The sequence below is a fragment of the Dendrobates tinctorius genome, unplaced genomic scaffold (genome assembly GCF_039654945.1).
Source record: "Dendrobates tinctorius isolate UK_male_01 unplaced genomic scaffold, ASM3965494v1 ptg000012l, whole genome shotgun sequence".
Lineage (NCBI taxonomy): Eukaryota > Metazoa > Chordata > Amphibia > Anura > Dendrobatidae > Dendrobates > Dendrobates tinctorius.
In genome coordinates, this window is record NW_027361680.1 from 6,466,234 (window position 1) to 6,491,950 (window position 25,717).

The 25,717-nt window shown below is 44.7% G+C and overlaps 1 protein-coding gene across 1 annotated transcript in view; it reads left to right on the forward strand.

Annotated features, from left to right (window-relative positions):
* DDR2 (discoidin domain receptor tyrosine kinase 2) overlaps positions 1-25,717 on the forward strand; it is a 1,077,249-nt gene that overhangs the window by 585,015 nt on the left and 466,517 nt on the right. The window contains exon 5 of the mRNA XM_073557968.1: positions 7,075-7,306. Coding sequence (XP_073414069.1) covers positions 7,075-7,306 — 232 coding nt within the window. The remainder of the gene's footprint in view (positions 1-7,074; positions 7,307-25,717) is intronic.

The window sequence follows — 25,717 nt, forward strand, 5'->3', positions numbered from 1 at the left end:
TGGTGATCGGGGCCCCTCAGGGTCCGATTTTGTGAACTGGACCCCTCATGGTCTGATTTGGTGGGCGGGATCTCTCAGAGTCCGATTTGTTGGGTGAGGCCCCTCAGGGTCTGATTTTGTGGGTGGGACCCCTCAGGATTCGATTTGGTGGGCGGGGTCCCTCAGGGTCTGAATTGGTGGGCGAGGCCCCTCAGAGTTCAATTTCGTGAGCAGGGCCCCTCAGGGTCCGATTTGGTGAGCGGGGCCCCTCATGGTCTGATTTGGTGGGCGGGATCTCTCAGAGTCCGATTTGGTGGGCGAGGCCCCTAAGGGTCCGATTTGGTGGGGGGGCCCCTCAGGGTCCAATTTGATGAGCGGGGCTCCTCAGAGTTCAATTTGGTGAGCGGGGCCCCTCAGAGTTCAATTTGGTGCGCAGGGCCCCTCAGGGTCCGATTTGGTGATCGGGGCCCCTCAGGGTCCGATTTGGTGAACGGGACCCCTCATGGTCTGATTTGGTGGGCGGGATCTCTCAGAGTCCGATTTGTTGGGTGAGGCCCCTCAGGGTCTGATTTTGTGGGCGGGACCCCTCAGGATTCGATTTGGTGGGCGGGGTCCCTCAGGGTCTGAATTGGTGGGCGGGGCCCCTCAGAGTTCAATTTGGTGAGCAGGGCCCCTCATGGTCTGATTTGGTGGGCGGGATCTCTCAGAGTCCGATTTGGTGGGCGAGGCCCCTAAGGGTCCAATTTGGTGGGCGGGGCCTCTCAGGGTCCAATTTGGTGGGCGGGGCCCCATCAGGGTCCAATTTGATGGGCGGGGCCCCTCAGAGTTCAATTTGGTGAGCGGGGCCTCTCAGAGTTCAATTTGGTGCGCAGGGCCCCTCAGGGTCCGATTTGGTGATCGGGGCCCCTCAGGGTCCGATTTTGTGAACTGGACCCCTCATGGTCTGATTTGGTGGGCGGGATCTCTCAGAGTCCGATTTGTTGGGTGAGGCCCCTCAGGGTCTGATTTTGTGGGTGGGACCCCTCAGGATTTGATTTGGTGGGCGGGGTCCCTCAGGGTCTGAATTGGTGGGCGAGGCCCCTCAGAGTTCAATTTCGTGAGCAGGGCCCCTCAGGGTCCGATTTGGTGAGCGGGGTCCCTCAGGGTCTGATTTGGTGGGCGGGATCTCTCAGAGTCCGATTTGGTGGGCGGGTCCCCTCAGGGTCTGATTTGGTGGGCGGGGCCCCTCAGAGTTCAATTTGGTGAGCGGGGCCCCTCAGAGTTCAATTTGGTGGGCAGGGCCCCATCAGGGTCCAATTTGCTGGGCGGGGCCCCTCAGGGTCTGATTTGGTGGGCGGGGCCCCTCAGGGTCTGATTTGGTGGGCAGGGCCCCTCAGGGTCTGATTTGGTGGGCGGGATCTCTCAGAGTCCGATTTGGTGGGCGGGGCCCCTCAGGGTCCGATTTGGTGGGCGGGGTCCTTCAGGGTCCGATTTGGTGGGCAGGGCCCCATCAGGGTCTGATTTGGTGGGCAGGGCCCCATCAGGGTCCGATTTGGTGGGCGGGGCCCCATCAGGGTCCGATTTGGTGGGCGGGATCTCTGAGTCCGATTTGGTGGGCGGGGCCCCTCAAGGTCTGATTTGGTGGGCGGGATCTCTCAGAGTCCGATTTGGTGGGTGGGGCCCCTCAGGGTCCGATTTGGTGGGCGGGGCCCCTCAGAGTTCAATTTGGTGAGCAGGGCCCCTCAGGGTCCGATTTGGTGAGCGGGGCCCCTAAGGGTCTGATTTGGTGGGCGGGATCTCTCAGAGTTCAGTTTGGTGAGCAGGGCCCCTCAGGGTCCGATTTGGTGAGCGGGGCCCCTCAGGGTCTGATTTGGTGGGCGGGATCTCTCAGAGTCCGATTTGGTGGGCGGGGCCCCTCAGGGTCCGATTTGGTGGGCGGGGCCCCTCAGAGTTCAATTTGGTGAGCAGGGCCCCTCAGGGTCCGATTTGGTGAGCGGAGCTCCTCAGGGTCCGATTTGGTGAGCGGGGCCCCTAAGGGTCTGATTTGGTGGGCGGGATCTCTCACAGTCCGATTTGGTGGGCGGGGCCCCTCAGGGTCCGATTTGGTGGGCGGGGCCCTTCAGGGTCCGATTTGGTGGGCGGGGCCCCTAAGGGTCTGATTTGGTGGGCGGGGCCCCTAAGGGTCCGATTTGGTGGGCGGGCCCCCTCAGGGTCCGATTTGGTGGGCGGGGGCGCACTTTTGCGCACATTCTCTCTCAGGGGCATGCTTCATGTGATGAAGCTAGATTTGCATTTGTGCTGTGGGTTTCGCTTTAAGAGCTGATATTATGTGGCAGAAGCTCTGTCCTGGGGGGGGGCATGTGACGTTCGTAGGCATTGGCAAAGTAACTAGGTGTGCCTGCGCATATCAATGAGCATTACTGCCATTTCAATCGCCTCAGGGCACGTTTTAAGTTTCCCATTGAAAAGCATTGAGACAGTGCATTCCAATGACGGGAAAAAAAATTTTCAAATGCAAATTGCGCAAAAACTACAAATCCGATCGACTCGAAAAATACTTAGCACACCTCTCGTGTATGCTGGCTTCGAAACGACACCTCAGCAGTTCGGGCTGCATTAATTGCGGAAATCAACTTAATAATAATAAGAAGAAGTTAGCAGCGTTCGGATTACAATATAGTGTTTTTTTCAAACCACTATAATAATAAGAAGAAGAACTAGATGTGTATTTCCTGAAGGAAGTACAGATAGTGCTTTGAAATGGTGCCCGGGCTGCCCCTTTAAAAGACTTGCCTGCTGCCCTTGCAAGACTTTCAACTCAAGGTCCCTTTTTCACTGTTGGGGCCACTGGGGGACTGATTTGATGGGCGGGGCCACTCGTGGGCCAATTTGGTGGGCGGGGCCACTTGGGGCCCGGTTTGGTGGGCGGGGCCACTCAGGGGCCGATTTGGTGGGCGGAACCACTCGGGGGCCGATTTCGTAGGCTGGGCCACTTGAGGCCGATTTGTAGGGCGGGGCCACTCGGGAGCCAATTTGTAGGGCGGGGCCACTCGGGGGGCTGATTTGGTGGGCGGGGCCACTCAGGGGCAATTTGGTGGGCGTGGCCACTCAGGGGCCGATTTGATGGGCGGGGCCACTCGGGGGCCGATTTGGTGGGCAGGGCCACTCGGGGGCCAATTTGGTGGGCGGGGCCACTCGGGGGCCAATTTGGTGGGCGGGGCCACTCGGGGGACCAATTTGGTGGGCGGGGCCACTCGGGGGCCTATTTGGTGGGTGGGGCCACTCGGTAGGGCGATTTGGTGGGCGGAGCCACTTAGGGGATTATTTGGTGGGCGGGGCCACTCGGGGACCGATTTGGTGGGCGAGGCTACTGTGGGTCCGATTTGGTGGGCGGGGCCACTCTGGGTCCGATTTGGTGAGCGGAGCCCCTCAAGGTCCGATTTTTTGAGCGGGGCCACACTAGGTCCGATTTGGAGACCAAGGTCGAACAGCCTCCAATTTGGAGGCCGGGGTGGCTCAGCCTCCGATTTGGCGCGCTGGCCCTTTAAGATTCATTTTGGTGCGCCGGCCCTTTAAGGATCACTTTGGAGTGTCGACTGTTTTAGAGACAGGGTGGCTCACTGGACTTCTTAATCCACTTTGGCATGCGTCATGTGATGAAGCTAGATTTGCATTTGTGCTGTGGGTTTCGCTTTAAGAGCTGATATTATGTGGCTGAAGCTCTGTTCTGGAGGTGTCATGTGACGTTCGTAGGCGTTGGCATAGTAACTGGGTCTGACTGCGCATATCAATGAGCTTAACTGCCATTTGAATTGCCTCAGGGCACGTTTTAAGTTTCCCATTGAAAAGTATTGAGACTGTGCATTCCAATGACGGGAAAAAAAAATTTCGAATGCAAATTGCGCAAAAACTACAAATCCGATCGACACGAAAAATACTTAGCACACCTCTCATGGGCGCTGGCTTCGAAACGACACCTCAACGGAGTCTATGCGTGTAGCGGTTCAGGCCGCATTAATTGTGGAAATCAACTTAATAACTAGATGTGTATTTCCTGAAGGAAGTACAGATAGTGGTTTGAAATGGTGCCCGGGCTGCCCCTTTAAGAGAGACTTGCCTGCTGCCCCTGCAAGACTTTCAACTCAGGATCCGTTTTAACTGTGGGTGCCTCTCAGGGGCCACTTTGGCCTCAGGGTCCGATTTTGTGGGTGGGGCCCCTCAGGGCCTGATTTTGTGGGTGGGGCCCCTCAGGGTCCGATTTGGTGGCCGGGGCCCCTCAGGGTCCGATTTGGTGGGTGGGGCCCCTCAGGGTCCGATTTTGTGGCCGGGGCCCCTCAGGGTCTGATTTGGTGGTTGGGGCCCCTCAGGGTCCGATTTTGTGGCCAGGGCCCCTCAGGGTTCGATTTTGTGGCCGGAACCCCTCAGGGTCCGATTTTGTGGGTGGGGCCCCTCAGGGTCCGATTTTGTGGTTGGGTCCCCTCAGGGTCCGATTTTGTGGCCGGGGCCCCTCCGGGTCTCATTTTGTGGTCGGGGCTCCTCATGGTCCGATTTTGTGGGCGGGACCCCTTAGGGTCTGATTTTGTGGGCGCAGCCCCTCTGGGTCCAGTTTGGTGGGCGGGGCCACTCTGGGTCCGATTTGGTCGACGGGGCCACTCTGGGACCGATTTGGAGGCCAGGGTGGCTCAGCCTCCTTTTTGTAGGCCAGGGTCGATCAGCCTCCGATTTGGAGCCTGGGGTCACGCAGCTTTCGATTTGGCCCTTTAAGACTCGGTTTGGTGCGGCGGCCCTTTAAGAATCACTTAGGCGCGCCGGCCCTTTAAGAGCTCGTTTGGCTCACTGGGCTTCTAAATCCACTTTGGCGCACATTCTCTCTCAGGGGCATGCGTCATGTGATGAAGCTAGATTTGCGTTTGTGCTCTGGGTTTTGCTTTAAGAGCTGATATTATGTGCCAGAATCTGTGTCCTGGGGGCGTCATGTGACCTTCGTAGGCGTTGGCATAGTAACTGGGTCTGCCTGCGCTTATCAATGAGCTTAACTGCCATTTGAATCGCCTCAGTTCATGTTTTACCTTCCCATTGAAAAGCATTGGAGACAGTGCATTCCAATGATGGGAAAAAAAATTTTCAAACGCAAATTGCGCAAAAACTACAAATCCGATTGACACGAAAAATACTTAGCAGTGCACACCTCTCATGGACGCTGGCTTCGAAACGACACCTCAACAGAGTCTGTGCGTGTAGCGGTTCGTGCCGCATTAATTGCGGAAATCAACTGAATAATAATAAGAAGAAAAAGAATAAGTTAGCAGCGTTCGGATTACAATATAGTGGTTTTTTCAAACCACTATAATAAGAAGAAGAAGAAAAAGAAGAATAAGTTAGCAGCGTTTGGATTACATTATAGTGTTTTCTTCAAAGCACTATAATTATCACTGGATAAGACCCTATAGGCGCTTTTCTCTCCTACAGTGGTTCAATGTTACAAAGCTAGTATACCTAACAGCATTACTTCTAGGGGAGATTATGGCACCTTCCATATTCATATGTAAATTGAGTGTAATATTAATGAGCCATTCAGTGTGTTCTCGGAGTGAGAGAAGTGTAACTCTGGTGGGTGAATGTAACGCTTGTGGATCCACTGCGCCGTGGGCTGGACTTTCCCTGGAAGGGCATGACTAGATATCTACTGGGTCTTCACTAAAGCCTCTGATGAGGAAGATAGGCTTGGCTGCCGGTAAACACCTGGTACGACTACAGTGCAGTCTCTAGGACTGCAGCAGCTGACTGGAGGGTCAGAGGCAAAAGTACAAAGTACAGGAGGGTAAAGACAATGACGTGGTCAGACAATACAATGTCAAGGCAGCTATCACACGTTCAATACACATAGCTGAGGTCTGAAGCAGAGAGATCGGACAGGACGGGTATTCGAGCCAGGTCAATAATGGAGAAGCAAAAACGCACACAAACTGGACATTAGCAGAATAAACTAACTAGTAACCAACATTCAAACATGGAGTAGTGGGAAGAGCCTCCTAATATAGAGCATGCAGGCACAGGATAGGCCACAGAACCTATTATCTGCAGGACAAAGCAACATTAAATTCCTGCAGAGATCATTCACGCCTCCATAAGGCGAAATGGAAGCAACATGCTGTTTTTTGCAGCAGGCCACAAGAGTGCTGCAAGAGTCAAAACCCAGTGAGGTGACCTGATGTAAGGAGAAGGCATATTGTGACCATGGTGAGCAAGGCGGCACTGAGGAGGCATGGGAGTTACTGCCATGGCAAGAAGAACACATATGGAGGCTCTAAGTGACGGCAGGCTGCCAGATGTTGTGAGAAGATTTAATTGACATGAGCAACACCAAAGACACTAATCAGATAAAAAAAACATCATTTCCATAATTGTCCACAAGGAACATAACACAAACTGATGCTGGCTATAAACATGAGACAGCTGTCTCTCCCAACTTCTCCAGACATACAGTAGGTCTGCTTGGATCAGCTGAGGATTCATTGGTTTTCAATGGGCAGAGAAGAGAAAGTTGCTTATAGAGAGCAGCTTATTTCCCCTGGGAAAAAAAAGAATTTGTGTTGAAGCTTGAATTTTCCGATTCTTCTGTTTTCCAACATGTGGAGTCAAGAGACAACTATACACATCAGATAGTCAGTTGGTCCTGCCAAAATTGCTGGGTCCACCCAACTTTCATCTAATGTGTATCGAGACTTTAACACTTAATTAAAACTTGAACACTTCTGACAGGTGATTATCGCCTACTTAATAGAAAGTGTAGGCAATATTGGTACAGCACAATTTCCACATAATATTGTGCAGATAAATTATTCTTTAATCCATACAATTTTTAAAAAACTATCTGTGCTCTCTGAAACTAGTATGGAAAAAGTATAGTAGCTGGAAAATGTTAACTCAAAAATGTCAGCTAATTTTAATTTTATTTATTTCAAATGTATTGATCTGTTATTTGATACTTTATTTCAATGCCAATTTCATTGACATTTATCAAAATAAGACAAAACACTTCCAATACTAAAAAAAGAATAACTGTTAGCAAGGTAGATAAAAACATGCTTAAATGTATTAACTATTTTTTCTCAGGCTGGATTTAGAAGATGGAGACGGAGCTTGGTGTCCTGAAATGCCAGTAGACCCAGAAGAACTGACGGAATTTCTCCAGATTGATTTGCGTGTCCTTCATTTCATAACATTGGTAGGCACTCAAGGTCGACATGCTGGAGGACATGGGAATGAGTTTGCACAGATGTTTAAAATAAACTACAGTAGAGATGGAACGCGTTGGATCTCCTGGCGAAATCGGCATGGAAGCCAGGTATAGCAATTCATGTTAACTTTACCAAAATATTTACTACCAAAATATCCTCTGTTTTTTCTGTGAGTGTGATATATTCCTAAGACATGAATAAAAATGGAAAAATGGAAAAAAAAAGTTATGCAGGAGTATACCATTTGAATGATTAGATTCCAGGTTGAGTAGTTAACTCCTAAGATACTAGACTTCTCTCCAACCCATTGATTTCTATATAGCACTTGGCAGCACACCTCCATGTCAGCTTCTGATTTGTAGCTGCTGTTAACATCAGTTCAGTAAACTCTCAATAACTCTACCTCTATCATTGACCGTTTTCACTTGAGCCATGCAATTGTTCAAAGATTGTTATCTCCATATGCAAATATAGTCATAACAATTTAAATTTGAGAACAAGCAATGAAAGACTGTTAATGTGTCACAGTAGCATCAGTTCAGCCGTAAGAGGAAGCTACTGCACCAGAACTATCACTCAAGGAGGAGTGCCCAGTCCCAGCAAAAAGTAAATAAGGGTACTGCAAATCTGTGTGCTGCTCTATACACAGATGGATAATAACTATTTATGGAGTTAACTGTTAAAAGTTATGTAAAGTTTTGTCATTATGCCACTGTAGACCAAGTCTAATAATCAACCCCACAAATAGCTGAACATCATACAAGAGACAAGAATGGCGATCTGTCTAGGAGCCATCATTTTTTTACAGTGATATTTGATGTTGGACATTTAAAGCTTTCCTATTTCTGCCATAATTAACTGCAACATACAAGGCATGATCATGAACAATATTAAAGTTTACTTAGGAGGATATCTTTTGCAGACCTCCCCAACAATCAAGTTGTTTACACTTTTCAGAGAAATGAATTATTACATCAGTACATGTAGTACTACTAGTAATTCATGGAGTTAATGTAAGTCCATGGTTGAACTCTGTCCTGTAAATCTGCTCTGTATGAGCCATTTGCTTTTGCTAACAGCATCATGAGATGGGGACCCACTCTTTGACATATAAATACAGTATAAGTTAAAAGGAACCTGTCAGCAGGATTGTGCTGAGTAACCTATATAAACTGTCAGGTTGGCGCCATTATACTGATTAGGCCTCATACTCACTGGCAATTAAAAAAGCGGTCCGATTTCTGGACTGGAAAAAAGGGTGGAGTGTTATGCCAGTGTCATGTGATTTCTATGCGATTTTTTATTTTTCCATCCTTTTTCCATCCGTTTTTCATCCGGTTTTTTTCCCAGCCACTCTTTTTCTACAGTCATTTACAGGACCATTTACAGTGTTCCATACCACATAATGGTGATGTATCCGTTAAAAACGGATGGAAAACGGATGGTCCGTTTTTGGTGCGTTTTTTTAATCGCACCCATTGACTTCTATTGTCAAAAATCGCTGCAAATCGCAGCATGCTGCGATTTTTTTCTCAGACTGATTTTGTCTGAGAAAAAAATCGCAAGTGAGATGTCACCCATTGACTAACATGGGTCAGAGTGCAATCCGATTAAAAATCGGATTGCAAACGTCCGATTTAATTGCCAATGGGTATGAGGCCTTAAAATGATACCTGGGTTGATTAAATCCTTCTTGACATTGTTGTTCATCCTATTTTCAGTTTTGAGTTAATGATATGCTCCTGATATTATGGAAGTATTGTGGAGGATAACATGAGGAAAAAAATCTCTGTATATATATTCTGTTATATCATGTATTGTAAAATATTTGTAAAATATATGGAAAAATTACTGCTAGCGTATTAGCTTTTGTTAGGGTTAACACTTGTTTTTAAATAGTTAATCTTATAGGTGGATGCCCACAAGTGTGATCTATTAACGCTTAATCAACTATAGCACCACCTATCTTAGGATCTTTTCCTTCTTATATCCCAGAAAAATAGCAATGTGTATTATGGCAATGATAAAGGTTTAGCCGAAACGCGTCTTGCCGTGCGCTTTACAGCAGTAATTTTTCCTATTTCTGCCTAAATTTATAATATGCTGCTATTGATAAATATTTTTAATCTACGTTTGAAATAAAGAAAAAGATTTTTTATGTACTTCAAACTTGGCTCGCTGGATTCATCTCCTTTTCGCATTTATTGTTGGCAAGAGCTCCTGTCATTTATCCGTTGCCGAGAGCCTATACAGTATAGCAGCTTTTCTTTTGAACCAACCGGGTAAGCTGGCATTTTTTCTTTTTTATTGTTCCATGAGCGTTTTTTCTTGCCGTGCCTACCCTTATTAGGCAGAAGATTTTAATGATTGAACTTTAACATGAATACAGAACAGACAATTTTGGATGTGGATGATTATGCCAATAGACTAGACAGATCTGCACAGATCTTTAAAGCCAGTAATGTGAACAGGGTGCAACTTCCTGATGAAATATCCACCATTATAAAAAATCTGGAACATAAAATGAGCAAGGAAATAAAAACTTGGTGGAATCATAACTCTCTAAATGTATATCTTGAAAAGGAGATGATTCCCCACGGACTAAGATTATGGAAAAAAGCTACAGCTCATTTCAGTGAGGAATTCCAGAGAAAATGGGAGGACATTCTTAGCACATGTTCCTTGAAGCTTATTCAACTGATTATCAAGGAGGAGGAAGTTCACCTAGCTTCCATACAGACAGATATCAAAGATCTTAAAAATGATCTGGCTAAATTTTCACAACATGTGGACTTTCAAAAATTACAAGATAAAATGAAATCAAACTTGGTTAAATTGGAAAATTCTATTACAGATATTAAGAAAAGAAAGTTTGAAAGAGATCTGAAAGACTACAAAGAAAATAAAGTCTATAATTGTCAATCCTATCCACGCCCTACATTAAAGAAAAATCTGTATACACAGAAGAGAAACAAAGTGACTTTTTCAGATGGGAATAAAAGTTCAGATTCCTCTTCATACAATTCTACAGTGGACACTTTGGATTCTTCATCTTTATTCACTTCTACTGAAGAAAATGACGGCGTATACAATCCTGGAATACAACAAAGGACTTTTTATTCTAGAAAGGTTTCAAAAAACGGAGGAAAAGAGGCGGGCGGAAACACCATAGTGCCAGCAAGAAGAAATCCGCAAAGGAACAAAAATCGGAGGTATTAGAGGTTCCTATATGGAACCTCTCTAGTTATATACTAACGGAAGATCAAATTTCCTTGTTATCTAGAGGACTAGGCTACTGTCCGACATATAACTTTGATTTGTATAAAACCTTGTTAGATGTTAACAAATTGGCACGCAATTTTACCATTAAATGTCATTTTTCTGATGATAATGTTACAAAGTTATATGATGATATGCCTATTATAGATGAAGATATCATGTTATCGTATGAAGAACAAAAAACACTTTTGTCTGCAAAAAAACTACAATGTGAAAGCACAGATAGTTATATAGATCTGAATCCAACCTTTCATACAAAAAATCCTCAATTTTATCCCCTGAGGTCACGACCACCAGTCCTGGATTCTTTCCAGGAGCTGGTGGAAAGTGAACTTATAGAGCTGGATAAAGAAATTAGAAACAACCCTATAAATAGAAATAATTTATCTACAAAAGAAAGAATGGCTTTAAAGGATTTAATTAGTAATAAGGATCTGTTAGTACGTGAGGCTGACAAAGGGGGAGGAGTAGTTATTCTTAATGCAGGATTGTATGAAAGGTTGAATTTATTAGACCTTGAGAATTCTCATGCTTATCAAGAAATATTCTATGATCCTACTAGTGAATTTAATGGGAAGCTTAAAGCATTGCTAGAGGAGGGCTTATTCAATGGGGCTCTAACATAGAGGTTATTTGACTATTTACATGTCACCTGTCCAATTGTTCCTATTTACCATTTCCTCCCTAAGGTCCATATGGATGTATTTCCACCTCCACTACGCCCTATAGTGGCAGGTATTGGATCTTTGGGAGAGAGATTAGGAGAATGGGTGGATCATTACTTACAGCCTCTGGTGAAAGAAATCCCTAGTTACATCAGAGATACCAAAGCTTTAGTTACCATGATGGAAAATTTTGTATGGGAGGATCAATACTCCTGGATTACAAGTGATGTGGTTTCATTATATCCATCGATCCCTCATGGGGTGGCCATAGATTCCTTAATTTATCACTTAGAAACATTTAGTAATTATGCTATAGAAATTAAGAATTTTTTGGTAATGGCAGTAAGGTTTTTACTCAGTCACAATTATTTTTCTTTTAATAGCAGATTTTTTCTGCAGAAGACTGGAGTCAGCATGGGGGCCAAGTTCTCCCCGTCTCTGGCAAATTTAGTTATGGCCAGGTGGGAGGAATTGGTCCTATATGCTGACTCCAACCTTTTTTCTAAAAGCCTGGTGTGGACAGGGCGTTATATAGATGACTTAGTCATTATATGGAAAGGAACACAAGAGGAAGCCTCCAGTTTTATAAACAGCATTAATGTGAATGATTTCAATTTAGCCTTTACACATTTTTGGAATAAAAATTCAGTGAATTTTCTAGATGTCACATTAACAGCAGGTCTAGATGAAAATGACAACAAAAAAATCTTTATTAGCCCCTACCGCAAAAGCACTGCCAAAAATACATTACTGGCAGCTGATTCTTGCCATCCTCAACATGTGATAAAAAATATCCCCATAGGAGAGCTTATAAGGTATAAATGAAATTCAACTGATCCAAAAACTTATAAAAATGCACAGGAATTAGTTAATATGAGACTAAAAAATAGAGGATATCCAAATTGGATGTTACAGAGCGCAACCAAAATAGTCAAGGATATTGATAGAAAGGATCTAAAAATCACAATCTCAAAATAATAATAAAAAAATTTTTTTCTCTACTCCATATAGTCTTCAGTATAACAACATGGTTTCTATTATAAAGAAATATATTCCTGTGTTAAGCCAGGATCCAAAACTAAAACAAATTATTGCAGAAAACCAAATTACTTATGTAGCAAAAAAAGCACCTACTTTGCAGGATAAACTATCGCCCAGTCTGTATTTGAACTCCTCGCTGGAAACCAGTGACACCTGGCTGAATTTAAAGGGGTTTTTTAAATGTGGAAATAAGAGATGTACTTGTTGTCAATATGCACATAAAATCAACAAATTTTCCTCATTCCATAGCAACAAAGAATATCCTATTAACAGTTTTCTGAACTGTAATTCCACCTATGTAGTATATTTGATTGACTGTACATTATGTTGTAAACAGTATATAGGATGTACAACGGGAAAACTGAGGAAAAGAATTAGAAGACACATTTCTGATGCCATTAACCCCTCCAGCTTCAATCCATCAGCGGTCTCCAGGCATTTTTCACAATATCATTCTAGCAATTTTGATAGCTTCAGGTTTAAAGCAATAGAGTTAGTAACACGGTCTACCAGAGGGGGCGATAGAAAACGTAAACTACTTAACAGAGAATCTGCTTGGATTTTTACTTTGGAAACTAGGATGCCAATTGGCTTAAATAATAGACAAGATTTAATTAGAATGTATTAAAAATCCTAAAATTATGATTCTTATGTTAATAATTATATCCTGCTTTGTCTTAAGTTCATAAATATATGTTTTTTTGAGTAAAAATCATATTATGGAAGTATTGTGGAGGATAACATGAGGAAAAAAATCTCTGTATATATATTCTGTTATATCATGTATTGTAAAATATTTGTAAAATATATGGAAAAATTACTGCTAGCGTATTAGCTTTTGTTAGGGTTAACACTTGTTTTTAAATAGTTAATCTTATAGGTGGATGCCCACAAGTATGATCTATTAACGCTTAATCAACTATAGCACCACCTATCTTAGGATCTTTTCCTTCTTATATCCCAGAAAAATAGCAATGTGTATTATGGCAATGATAAAGGTTTAGCCGAAACGCGTCTTGCCGTGCGCTTTACAGCAGTAATTTTTCCTATTTCTGCCTATATTTATAATATGCTGCTATGGATAAATATTTTTAATCTATGTTTGAAATAAAGAAAAAGATTTTTTATGTACTTCAAACTTGGCTCGCTGGATTCATCTCCTTTTCGCATAAAATGATACCTGGGTTGATTAAATCCTTCTTGACATTGTTGTTCATCCTATTTTCAGTTTTGAGTTAATGATATGCTCCGGATCTGGGGCGGCCTGTGGGGGTCTTCATGTGGCGCTCTGCTTAGGTATTCATAATGATGGCTTATGACAGATCATTGATCCCTCACTGACCTGCCCCCTATTTTACATACTGTATATTATGCGCTGCAGCGTGATCGCATCTATGATATGCATTAAATTGCTTTATTTAGTCATTTACATTTATTCTGAAAAAATAATCTCTCAATATGGAGTCAGCCGAGCCTGCGCTGCAGCATCCATCGGCGATTCGATAGATGATATTGTGCAGGTACCATTGGCGCCGTCTTGGTGGAGATTTTTTTTTTTTCCTGTAGCAAAATGGCATCGGTGGCACTTGCGCAGTATCATCTATCAGATCGCTGATAGATGCTACTCTAACAAGGTGGCACGGGGTGGCAGTCATGAGCGAGTCCACTAGATTTTAGTCAGTGAGCACCCTGCCCTCTTGCACATGAAAAGACAGTTCAAGTCCCAGCCCTATGGTACAGTTGGTTTCCTCTGGCACACGGCTGCTCTCCATACCAGAACGGCGTCATCTGAATGCACCACACGTCACACCTCGGTTTCAACAGTGGCAAAACGTTTAATAATGATGAAATAAAGGGGATAACACTTTATCTGCTGTCCCTATCCAGATATGCTGTTTCATCAGCTCCCGTCCGGGTTCCTAGGAGCAAAGCAGTCCTTTGGCAGGCACTCACACAGTCCCAGTGCCCGTTTCCGCTGCCCGGCAGTCCTTTGGCAGCACTTTCTCCCCTCCAGGGGTATATTATGCTCCCGAGCAAGCAGAGTGTCCTGACTGTGCACTGCTCTGGAAGCAGGAGCTTCCTTGCCTTTTTGAGGCTGCTAATCCAGCCCCCTTCATTAACTCTTCCTCTCCCTGAACTAATTACATACATGCTGCTCATTACAGTAATAGTAAAACAGTAGTACAATCTCAGACATACAGACAAATTAATAAAACAGTAATACACAATGTTAATATATTGACTTATAGCCAAACCGTCAGGGCAAAGCATGGGGCACACATACCCGGCATATAGGAGAGAGAAGGTAAATGAGGGTCCCCGCCACCTCCTTACACTACTTTGCAGGCCACGCCAATGCCATTTTGGTGGAGACAATTTATTTTTCCTCTAGAAAAATGGTGCTGGCGGTGCCTGCGCAGTAGCATCTATTGGATTGATTGCCCCATTTTGAGAAAGATATTTTTTTTTCAGAATAAGAAATAAGAAATAATAAGATAATCCTTTAATCGTCCCACCATGGGGAAATTCAGAGCATTACAGCAGCAAGGCAGGAACAAGTACAGATACAGATGCATAAAGGCATTACATTGACAGTAGGTAGGTACATACTGTATATGAAAAAAAGATATAACCGGACTATCACAACTTTGGATCTATCAGTTCACTGTTTGGGTCGTTCTCCGTTTTGGACAGTGCTGGTTATACAGCCTAACTGCAGCAGGAAGGAAGGACTTTCGATAGCGCTCCCTCTCACATTTAGGATGAAGTAGCCGGTCACTGACAGTACTGCACATCTTTGTCCCGGTCTCATGCATGGGATGGGACTCATTCTGCACCATGTAGCTCACATTGGCCAGTATCCTCCTGTCGCCTACTTCCTGAACTGGATCAAGGGGGCATTCCGGGACAGAGCTGGCCATTCTAATCAGTTTGTCCAGCCTATTCCTGTCCTTGGTTGATATGCCACTACCCCAGCACGCCACACCAAAGAAGATAACTGATGCCACAACAGAGTTGAAGAAGGATGCAAGGAGTGCCCCCTAACTCTGAAGGCTCTCAGCCTTCTGAGCAGATAAAGCCTACTGTGGCCCTTCCTGTACACTGCATCCAAGTGATGGGCCCAGTCAAGCTTATTATTGAGGATCACACTAAGGTACTTATAGGTGTCGACTATCTCAATGTCATTTCCCTGAATGTTCACCACTACTGGTGGATTTTTTCCCTTGCGAAAGTCCACCACCAATTCCTTGGTCTTCCCGGAATTAATCCTAAGGTGGTTCCTCTGACACCACTCCACAAAAGCTTGGTTAGTATCTCTGTACTCTCTTTCATCTCCTCCTGTGATGAGGCCTACTATTGCAGAGTCATCAGAATACTTCTGCAAGTAGAAGCTAGATGAGTTGCACTTAAAATCTGCAGTGTACAGTGTGAAGAGAAAAGGGGCAAGAACTGTACCTTGAGGTGCCCCTGTATTGCAGATCACCGTGTCTGACACACTGTCCCGAACCTTTACAAACTGAGGTTGGTTCGTGAGGTAGTTAAAGATCCAGGTGGAGAGTTGGAGGTCCACGTCAACAAGGCCCAGCTTGTCTCTCAGTAGACCTGGCTGTATGGCATTAAAAGCACTAGAGAAATCGAAGAGCATTATTCTCACAGTGTTCCCAGGTTTCTCCAGGTGAGAGAGAGTCCTACCTAGAGGGTGGATAATGGCATCATCCACACCAATGCCCGGCCTGTAGGCAAACTGGAGAGGGTTCATATCCAAGCTCACTAGAGGACGGAGACGTGTGAGAACCAATCTCTCTAGTACCTTCATCAGGTGTGATGTCAATGCTACAGGTCTATAGTCATTAAGGTCTTTCGGATAAGGTTTCTTCGGAACTGGTACCACACACGATAATTTCCACAGTTGTGGTACTATACCTATTCTCAGGCTCATTTTGAACAGATATGCAATGATCTCACTCAGCTGGTGCCCGCAAGTTTTGATTAGCCTTGCACTGATGCCGTCAGGACCTGCAGCCTTCAAAACTTTGATCTTATCCAGTTCTTTTGCAACCTGGGTACTTGTGAAGAACAGACCCTGGCTCAGTTGACAAGTTGCAGCAGGGGATGAGGTTATTGTAGCAGAGAGGTGTGAATGGTATGCAGGGGCAGGAGCAGCCAGTGTGTGATTGAATCTGTTAAAGAATAGATTAAGTTCATTAAGCCCCTCTTTATCTACAACCATCCTGGAGACAGTCTGTCTATGCCCAGATATAGACTTTAGACCCTCCCAGACTTCATGAATCCTTTTCTGTGACAATTTCAGTTCAATCATTCTTTTATAATTAGCCTTTCCCTGCCTGATTAGATTCTTCAGATCTTTCTGCACCTCTCTCAGCCTGCCCTTGTCAAGTGATCTGAAGGCCAACTTCTTCTCTTTGAGAAGAGCCTTTATTCCGGAGCTGATCCATGGTTTATTGTTAAAGAAGCACCTCGCTACTTTTGTGGGTACCGTGTTGTCTACACAGAAATTAATGTAGTCCATTATACAGTGTGTGAGACCATCCATGTCATCACCATAGGAATCTTGCAGCACATCCCAAGTGGTTGTCTCAAAGCAGTCTCTCAGAGCATCATCACTCTCCTCAGTCCATGTCCTCACTGTGCGAGTGACAGCAGGTTCTCTCTGTACAAGTGGCTTGTACACGGGTTGGAGGTGCACTAGGTTGTGATCCGATCTTCAAAGGGGCGGTAGGGCTGACGAGGCATATGCCCCTCTCACATTGGCAAAGAAGAAGTCCAATATTTTGTTGTCTCTAGTGAGGCAGGTAACATACTGTGTGCAAACGGGTAGTATGGATGCTGGAGACACATGATTGAAGTCTCCCGAAACCATGAGTGCTTGGGGGTGAAGGGACTGCATCATGCTCACTGTGGATTGTAGGACCTCAGTGGCGGCATCAGCTTTCGCAGAAGGGGGGACATATGCAGCTATCATGATTGCATGCGATAGTTCCCTCGGTAAATAAAAAGGTCTCATGCCCACAGCTAATAGCTCAATGTCCTTACAGCATGTTTGCTCTTTGACCACGATATGCCTAGAGTCACACCATCTATCATTCACAAATATCGCCAGCCCTCCGCCTTTCCTCTTACCGCTCTCACTTGTCCTGTCCGCGCGAATGAGTTTAAAGCCATCCAACGAGACAACAGTGTCCGGAGTGCCTTCGGTGAGCCAGGTCTCTGTAAACAACAACATACTGCACTCCCTTAATTCCCGATGATGTCTGGTCAGCGCCGACAGTTCATCCATCTTATTCCCAAGTGACCTCACATTGCCCATAATGACGGAGGGAAGAGCAGGTCTATAACAGAGAGGAAAAAAAGTATTTTGTCAGCCACAATTGAGCAAGTTCTCCCACTTAAAAAGATGAGAGAGGCCTGTAATTGATATCATAGGTAGACCACAACTATGAGAGTCAAAATGAGAAAACAAATCCAGAAAATCACCTTATCTGATTTGGCAAGATTTATTTTGCAAATTATGGTGGAAATACGTATTTGGTCATTAACAGAAGTTCATATCAATATTTTGTTATATATCCTTTGTTAGCAATTACAAAGGTCAAACGTTTTCTGTAAGTCTTCACAAGGTTGGCACACACTGGTGGTGGTATGTTGGCCCATTTCTCCATGCGGATCTCATCTAGAGCAGTGATGTTTTGGGCCTGTCACTGGGCAACACAGACTTTCAAATCCCTCCAAAGCACGCTGACATGTCCGTTTTTGAGCGACAGCACGGATCACATGGACGCATACAAGTCAATGGGTCCGTGTAAACACGCACTGCACACGGATGGCGTCTGTGTGCCATCCGTGTGCGTTTTATAAGTCATAGGGTTAACATTGAAGCAAATTGTTTCAATACACGGACACACGGACAGCATACGGACAGCACACGGAGCACACATGGATAGCACATGGATGCCACACGGATGTGACAAATTGACACACGGACACGAACATCTCCGGTACCGTTTTTTCCGGTGCAGGAAATATTAGGACACGTGAAACCGGCCTAACTGAAAACTGAACATAAAGATTAAACAACAACCACAACACGGATTCCATCAACCAAGGTATCATTTGAATCAGTATTATGTCGCCAACCTGACAATGTATGTAGATTAGGCAGCACAATCATCTAGATAGGGCAATCTACAGTTATGGCCAAAAGTGGTGGCACTTGAACTTGTTGCAGAAAATGAAGCATTTCTGCCAGAAAATAATTCAAATTATACACGTATTGATATACACATGTTTATTTCCTTTGTGTGTATTGAAACAGCAGAAAAATAAAGAGGGGGAAAAAAAGGCAAGCTAGACATCATTTCACACAAAACTTCAAAAATGGGCCTGACAAAATAGTTGGCACCCTCCACATAATATTTGGTTCCACATCCTTTGGAATTAATAACTGTAATCAATCACTTTCTATAACCATCAACAAGCTTCTGACAACTCTCAACTGGAATTTTTGAGCACTCTTCTATTGCAAATTGTTCCAGGTCTTTCATAATTGTAAAGTACCTTCTCCCAACAGAAATTTTAACATCTCTCTACAGCTGATCAATGTGATTTAGTTCTGGACTCATTGCTGGCCACTTAAGAACTTTCCAGAGCTTTGTTGTGATCTATTTCTGGGTGCTTCTTAACCTTTTCGCACCACAGCCTGTTTTTCCCAGGCCAATTTTTACAATTCTGACCACTATCAGTTTAAGAAGTTATAACTCTGTAACGCTTCAACGTATTCAACTGACTCTGAGATTGTTTTTTTCATGATGTATTGTACTTCATGATAGTGGTAAAATTTGTTCAATATGACTTGCATTTATTTCTGAAAATATCGGAAATTTGGTGAAAATTTTACAATTTTCATATTTTTAATATGAGTTATGTCACACAAAATACTTAATAAATAACATTTCCCACATGTCTACTTTACATTAGCACAATTTTTGAAACATTATTTTTTTGTTACAAAATTATAAGGGTTAAAAGTAGACAAGTGTGGCGCCCCCAGGAGTATGGTCGCCACAGTGGCATTACCTTCCTCCTAGGGAGTGTGATGTCAGGCTTGGAAGCAATAAAGGGTCTCTCTATCAGGTAAATACAACATACAGCACAGTTCCCACTCCAGGCCAGCAGAGGGAGCTCTGAACCAAAACTGGGGGAAGAGCTGCTCTCTGGGGGCCAGGAAGGGGAAGTTAGTCAGTTCGTGTGAGGAGGGCGAAGTGTGTGGACGAGAGGAGAAGAGCTGGAGGATTGAGCAGAGTTCTGGTTCACTTCTAGCATGACGCATGGTTCCGGGGTCCGGTTCCCAAGGCTGTTTGTGAAACTGATGTTCCTGCAGCAGAAACCGGAGGAATAGGAAGCTGTAAATGCTCTGTTCCCACATAAGACTCGGAGGCACAACAGCAACGTGTGAGCCAGAAGAAGTAGGCTACAGCTGTCTGCCATACGAGGGGGGTTCTAAAAAGAGAGCAAGCAAGAGGAACTTCAGTGTAACTCAGTACTGCATGTATCTCAGATAAGTGCTAGAAAGGAGACTACACAACCCATCTGCATAGAGAGATTCCTGAGTTGCTTCCAGGCTGGCCAACTCCTGTTCCATCTGTAATCTGGATCCTGGACTGCACTTGCAAAGCAAAGGTAAAGGAAACTGCACCCTGTTGTGTCATTGCCTTCTTCCTGCAACCCCTTCAGCACTGCTATATCTCTGTTCCTAACACTACACCCTCTTCCTCAACACCTATTCTCACTGCCCTGGGACTACAGCTCTACCTGTGGGGAGCTATTACATCTTGCTGCCTAAGGCCAGAGTCACACTAACCTGCGCAAAATACAGTCCGTAGTTTACTTGCGTAATACGGATGAATGACCACTAAATAGTGCTCCGTAGGTCATCCGTAAGCAAGGTGAGGTCGCGTATTTTGCGCATGTGTGCATCCGTATGTAATCCGTGTGGCATCCGTATGCAATCCGTATGGCGAGATTTTCTCGCAGCCTTGCAAAATGGACATTTAACGGTTTTGAGGCCTGCAAACAATTTAAATCATTAGCCTGCACCCTATTTAGACACTCAGAAACAGGTGGATGCCTACATTCTGTACATTTGTCACCTTGCTTTCACGACGTGTGTTGGTGTTCTTTGTGCAGCATGGCAGAGGGTCTGCGATTCAATACAACTGAGCAGGTTCTCTTTACCAGGCTTTTGTCACGGCGCTTTGGGCAACCATATCCTGTGATAGTGGATCCGCGGAGGAGGAGACGCATGTGGGTCCATCCACTTTTGAGGCAACGACTCACAAGAGGTCATTTTCACCTCCTCTATTCTTCTCTGCGGGAGCATCTGGATAAATTTTACCAGTACTGTCGCATGAGCATTTCCACATTTGATCGACTCTTGGAGACAGTGCGCCCTGGGATAACCTTTCAGGACACAAGGATGCGCAAAGCCATATCTGCAGAGGAGCGACTTCTACTCACAATACGGTATGTACTACACAACCACATTCTCTATGTTCCAAATGTGTGTGCTAAATTATGTTTTTTAGCCTTCTTGGACAAAGTTTAATGCCCTCATCTTACTCCAAATATGTTTCACCTGACACAGCAGAATGTTACATCTAATATGTCCTGCATATCACTTAGTCATAGTGCCACCAAATATGTGTGTGTTCTCTCTCATTTCCTAACAAGTTTGGTCAGCATGTAACTGATTTTTTTTTTTACTTTAGCCATTCTAAACTTTACTATTTCTGTTGTTCTACAGCTTCCTGTCCACTGGCCGGTCTTATGCCGCCCTCCACCATGAGTTTCTTATTGGAAAGTCAACCATTTCAGGCATAGTGAGGTCTACATGTGCACAAATCTGGACAAGTCTCCATCAAGTGGTCATGCCCGAGCCCAGAATGGAAGACTGGTTAAGGATATCAAGGGAGTTTGAGGAGGCCTGCCAGTTTCCAAATTGTATTGGGGCCCTGGATGGCAAACATATCAGGGTGCGTAAGCCACCGAACTCAGGCTCCCAATTCTTCAATTATAAACAATACTTTTCTGTTGTATTGTTGGCTCTGGTAGACCCTCAATACAAGTTTATAATTGTTGACATTGGGGCCTATGGAAGGACGAGAGATTCTAGAGTCTTCAATACTTCCATAATGGCTCGGCGGCTACGCACCAACCAGTTGGATCTACCACCACCACACCAGCTACCAGGCTCCCCCGAACAATCAGTCCCTTATGTCCTTGTGGCAGATGAGGCCTTTCAGTTATCGCGCAATGTCATGAGGCCATATCCCCGGCGCAACCTTGACCACAGGCGCAGAATTTTTAACTTGCGCCTATCACGTGCTAGGCGACTGGTGGAGTGTTCCTTTGGGATTCTTTGTGCCAAATGGCGGGTACTCCAGTCTGCCATCCAGTTGAGTGAGCAAAATGTGAATGAAGTTGTGAAAGCCTGTGTTGTTCTGCATAACTTCACCAGGATACATGATTGTTCCTCCTCTGATGGTGTTGTGCGTAGGCCGGACAATGTGCGCAGGGTGAGACCACCTATGAACCCTCAACGTAGACCGCTCTCTGGCCTCAAAGTGCGTGATATTTTCACTAATTACTTTATCTCACCTGAGGGGGCAACTTCTTGGCAAGAGCATGCTGTGTCTATGTTATAATTTGTTTCTTTAAGTGTGTCTAAATATATATTACTCAAGCCTTTATGATTCTATGAGTGTTTCATTGCATTGGTTGGTGTCTGTTAGTATGTTGTGAGGGATTGTGAAAAATCACACAGAGACGTTAACTAGAGTAGACAAATTTTTAGTTTTGCCTTTTTTTTTCTGTTTTGCTTAAAGGCAAACATAATATTGCCATAAGACAAATTTGGCAATGGCCAAAATGACCCTTTGTGCCTTCTTTAACTTGTTGTAAAATTAACATTACATAACAAAACAGCAACAAACATTAGGCAATAACAACATTGCTGCATCACTAGATTAACCTAGATTTGCCAACAAAAGGTGAGCTCCATCACCAAAATAAAGGCAACAAGATAACACTCACATTTCCTCATAATGTTATCCAATCATAGAAAGATTCCACCATGACAGGCAAGGCTACCTCACAGCTTTCACACAGATATTACCTGTCTGTAGAACAGACAATATTTAAGCATGCTATACTGGAAAGGATGAAAATACAAAACTCACTTGTTAGACATAGAGAGAGCATGATATTCTGAATGCTGGTCACCTAGAATTTTTGAACTAGAGATTGCTAACAAAAAAGGTGACTACTTAACTAAGGCAAGCACGCCTTTCCTAGGCGTTAGCAAGTGAGTAGTGTATTTTCATCCTTTCATTTTACAGTATAGCGCATTTAAATATTCTCTTTTCTCTTTGGATTGTTTCATATGTTTGGAAAACATAGTTTAAAAATGTGAATGTTAAATTATGTTCTAAATGTTGGTGAAGGAGAACACCTGTTTTGTCATTTAGATTAGGAGCACCAGTTACATCTCACTGGACATCTCCACCCATCAGAATCATAAATCCTCATATGTTGGGGAAGGGGAACGTGGAAGAACAGCCTGTGGGTGCTGCTGGACATTGTGGCCAACATCGCCCTGTGTGGGGCCATACTGTTGCCCATGATGCTGGAATTGTCCTGCCTCCTGGGACTGTTGGGGATACTGGCCAGAGTAATGATAATGGTGAGGGGCTTCTTGTTGGCTCTGGTAGGCCCGTGGCTCATACCCACCAAGATAGCCAAATCATCCCCAACCAGGTTGGGACCAGCCTCCAACACTGGGTGGGTACAAGTGGCCATATTGGTGGGGTTGGCTTGAGGAAGACATTTGGGGCTGCGGAATAGAAGGTTGGGTAGGGGGAGGAAGGGGTTGAGGTGTTGTCCCACGTATTAGGGGCTGTTCAGACCCTGCTTGAGCAAGCATCTGTGTGGATGGTCTTATGCGCATTAAATTTCGTGGTGAGAGCTGCCACCTCTCCAGAAATTCAAAAACCTCATATGGGGTATTGGGGGGGGTGCTTGCATCAAGCAGGATCTGAATACATCCCCTAATACGGAGCCTGACCTCACGGGTAAGGGCACGGAGATAAAGGGTGAGGCTACGTGCATAGGCCTCCTCCCCATCATCTGTAGTTACTCTGGACAAATAATTGAGCACCCCTGTGTCCACATTGGTCCTGCTCTCTTGAATAGTGACGTGGCGCCTTCTTCTTGTTCGCCGTGATGCTAGAGCAGCCTGTGGGGAGGACCTGATCTGGGCAGTTGGGCTGCTGCTCAAGTTGCCTGGCTCTTCCAGGATGGGTGAGGTGGCAGCAGCAGACCGTCCTGGTGGTGTAGTGTGTAGGCCAGCCATTGTGTGGTCTTGTGATGCCTCATCTTCAGCCATCCTTCTTGTAGGGGGAGAAGATGGGCCAGCCACCTCATCCCCTACAGGATCTATAATGGGCTCTGCCTCTGAGGCCGTTCCTCGATCCGTAAGGTTGGATTGAGTTCTGTAATGAAATAGAACAGAGGCAAAAATACATCAATATTTTTGTCCCTGTAAAGAATTTGTGTAATGTATTTGTGTAATGTGGTGTGAGGTATGTACTTACGGTCTCAGATCCAGAATTGGGGCGAGGAAGTTCAGCCGGTCATAGTATATATATTTTCTTTTCACATGTCCAGCATCCCCACTCCTGGACCGCTGCTGGCGTTCCCGGCGGAACTGGTCCCGGATGCTTCGCCAGCGTTTCATCACATCTTCCACTGCAATGTGACAGGAAAGATTGTCAAAATCACATATTTGAGAGGTCACATTTTTTAACAGTAGTCTAGGCATGGGGCCTTCTGGGGTGTGCTTTCTACCCATGGTGGCATATGTAATTGGGCCGATACACAGGGTCTCATTAGCTACACTTAAACTAATTTTATTGGCTAGGAGGATGAGGAGCTTGTGGCCTAACCCCTAATTATGGCTGTGTGAAGCCACTTGTCACATCCAAATGTAACGGCCTCATGAGGCTAATAAAATTACATGCACAGGAAGGGGGGTGCTGATTGTAGAATCATTTTTTAGCGCGCGCTAAGGTTAATGATGTTTTTATGGTTGCACTTACGAATTTTATGCTGCTCATCACGTGGTCTGTCACCAAAGTCATGGTACATCTGGCGACAGATGCGCCTCCATGATGCCTCCTTTCTTGTCCGGTTCGCATAATTTGCATCGCGTGGGTCCCATATTTCGGGACGCTCCTGCACCAGCACAATTAGAATCTCAACATTAATGTATGTGGACGCCATGCTGCTGCTGTACTTCGTGGAGGCGTACTTCCTGGATGTCTGGAGCGTTTTTTGAGCTCATTTGCATGTCTAGGCTTCCTGATGATGGATTGGCCCATTTCCTGTCACCAGCCAAAAGACCTCCGTATTGCTCGCAGGTCACACGTGTGTTCCGTGTGTAATCCGTATTTTTTGCGCACCCATTGACTTGCATTGGCGTACTACGGGCGTAGTATGCTGACAATCGCAGCATGCTGCGATTGGCACTGAGCGTAGGATACAGATGAGAAATATACGCCTGGTGCGAGTGACCCCATAGAAAATCATTTGTCCATCTCTAATGCGTGCTTTTTGCGCCTCTCACTCGCCCGTATTCCTCGCCAGTGTGACTCCGGCCTTAGGGCCATTCCATATGGAGAATTTAACAGGGTCAGAAGACTTTGTTCAGACCATGAGTCTTTTTTGAGTGAAAGTCACACAGTCTCCAAGCGTCTTTTGGAGAGAGGGTATAAATATGATGCGATAAACGCTGCCTTTGAAAAACTAACCAACCCCGGTTTTTTATCTGGGATATTTAATCCCCCTGACAATAAAAGCACATATGTGACTTTTCCACACCCTTCAGCCCTCAATTCAATTCTATTAAAGCAATAGTTGAAAAAAAATCAGCTGGTTTTAAATCAGGATGACAAATTAAGTACGATTGTGAACAATGGCTGTCGCTATGTAGCGGAAAAAGGTTTTAGCCTTGGCAATGCACTTTCACCTAGTCTATGGAAAGACATTTCTACATCCAAATCTTGGTTATCCACTGAACATTTTTATAGATGTGCTGGAAACCGACGCTCTGCATGTGCCTTTGCAGTATATAAAACCAAAGGGGTTTTTTCGTTTTCTGTTCCTACTCTCAACTTCAAAATTTCTCCATTTATGAACTGCAACTCGCATTTTGTTGTTTATTGTATTTTTTTACAGCATGTCAAAAACAGTATATTGGTTGCACAACTATAAAAATAAAAAACGCATTGCAGAACATTTAACAAACATATCAAATAAAAATGGTAGCTATTCAGGTGCAGCAAAACACTTTGTTAGGGCAGTTTCACACGTCAGTGTCTCCGGAACGTGTAGTGACAGTTTTCTCACGTACCGGAGACACTGACACACGTAGACACATTCTCATGAATGTGACTATGC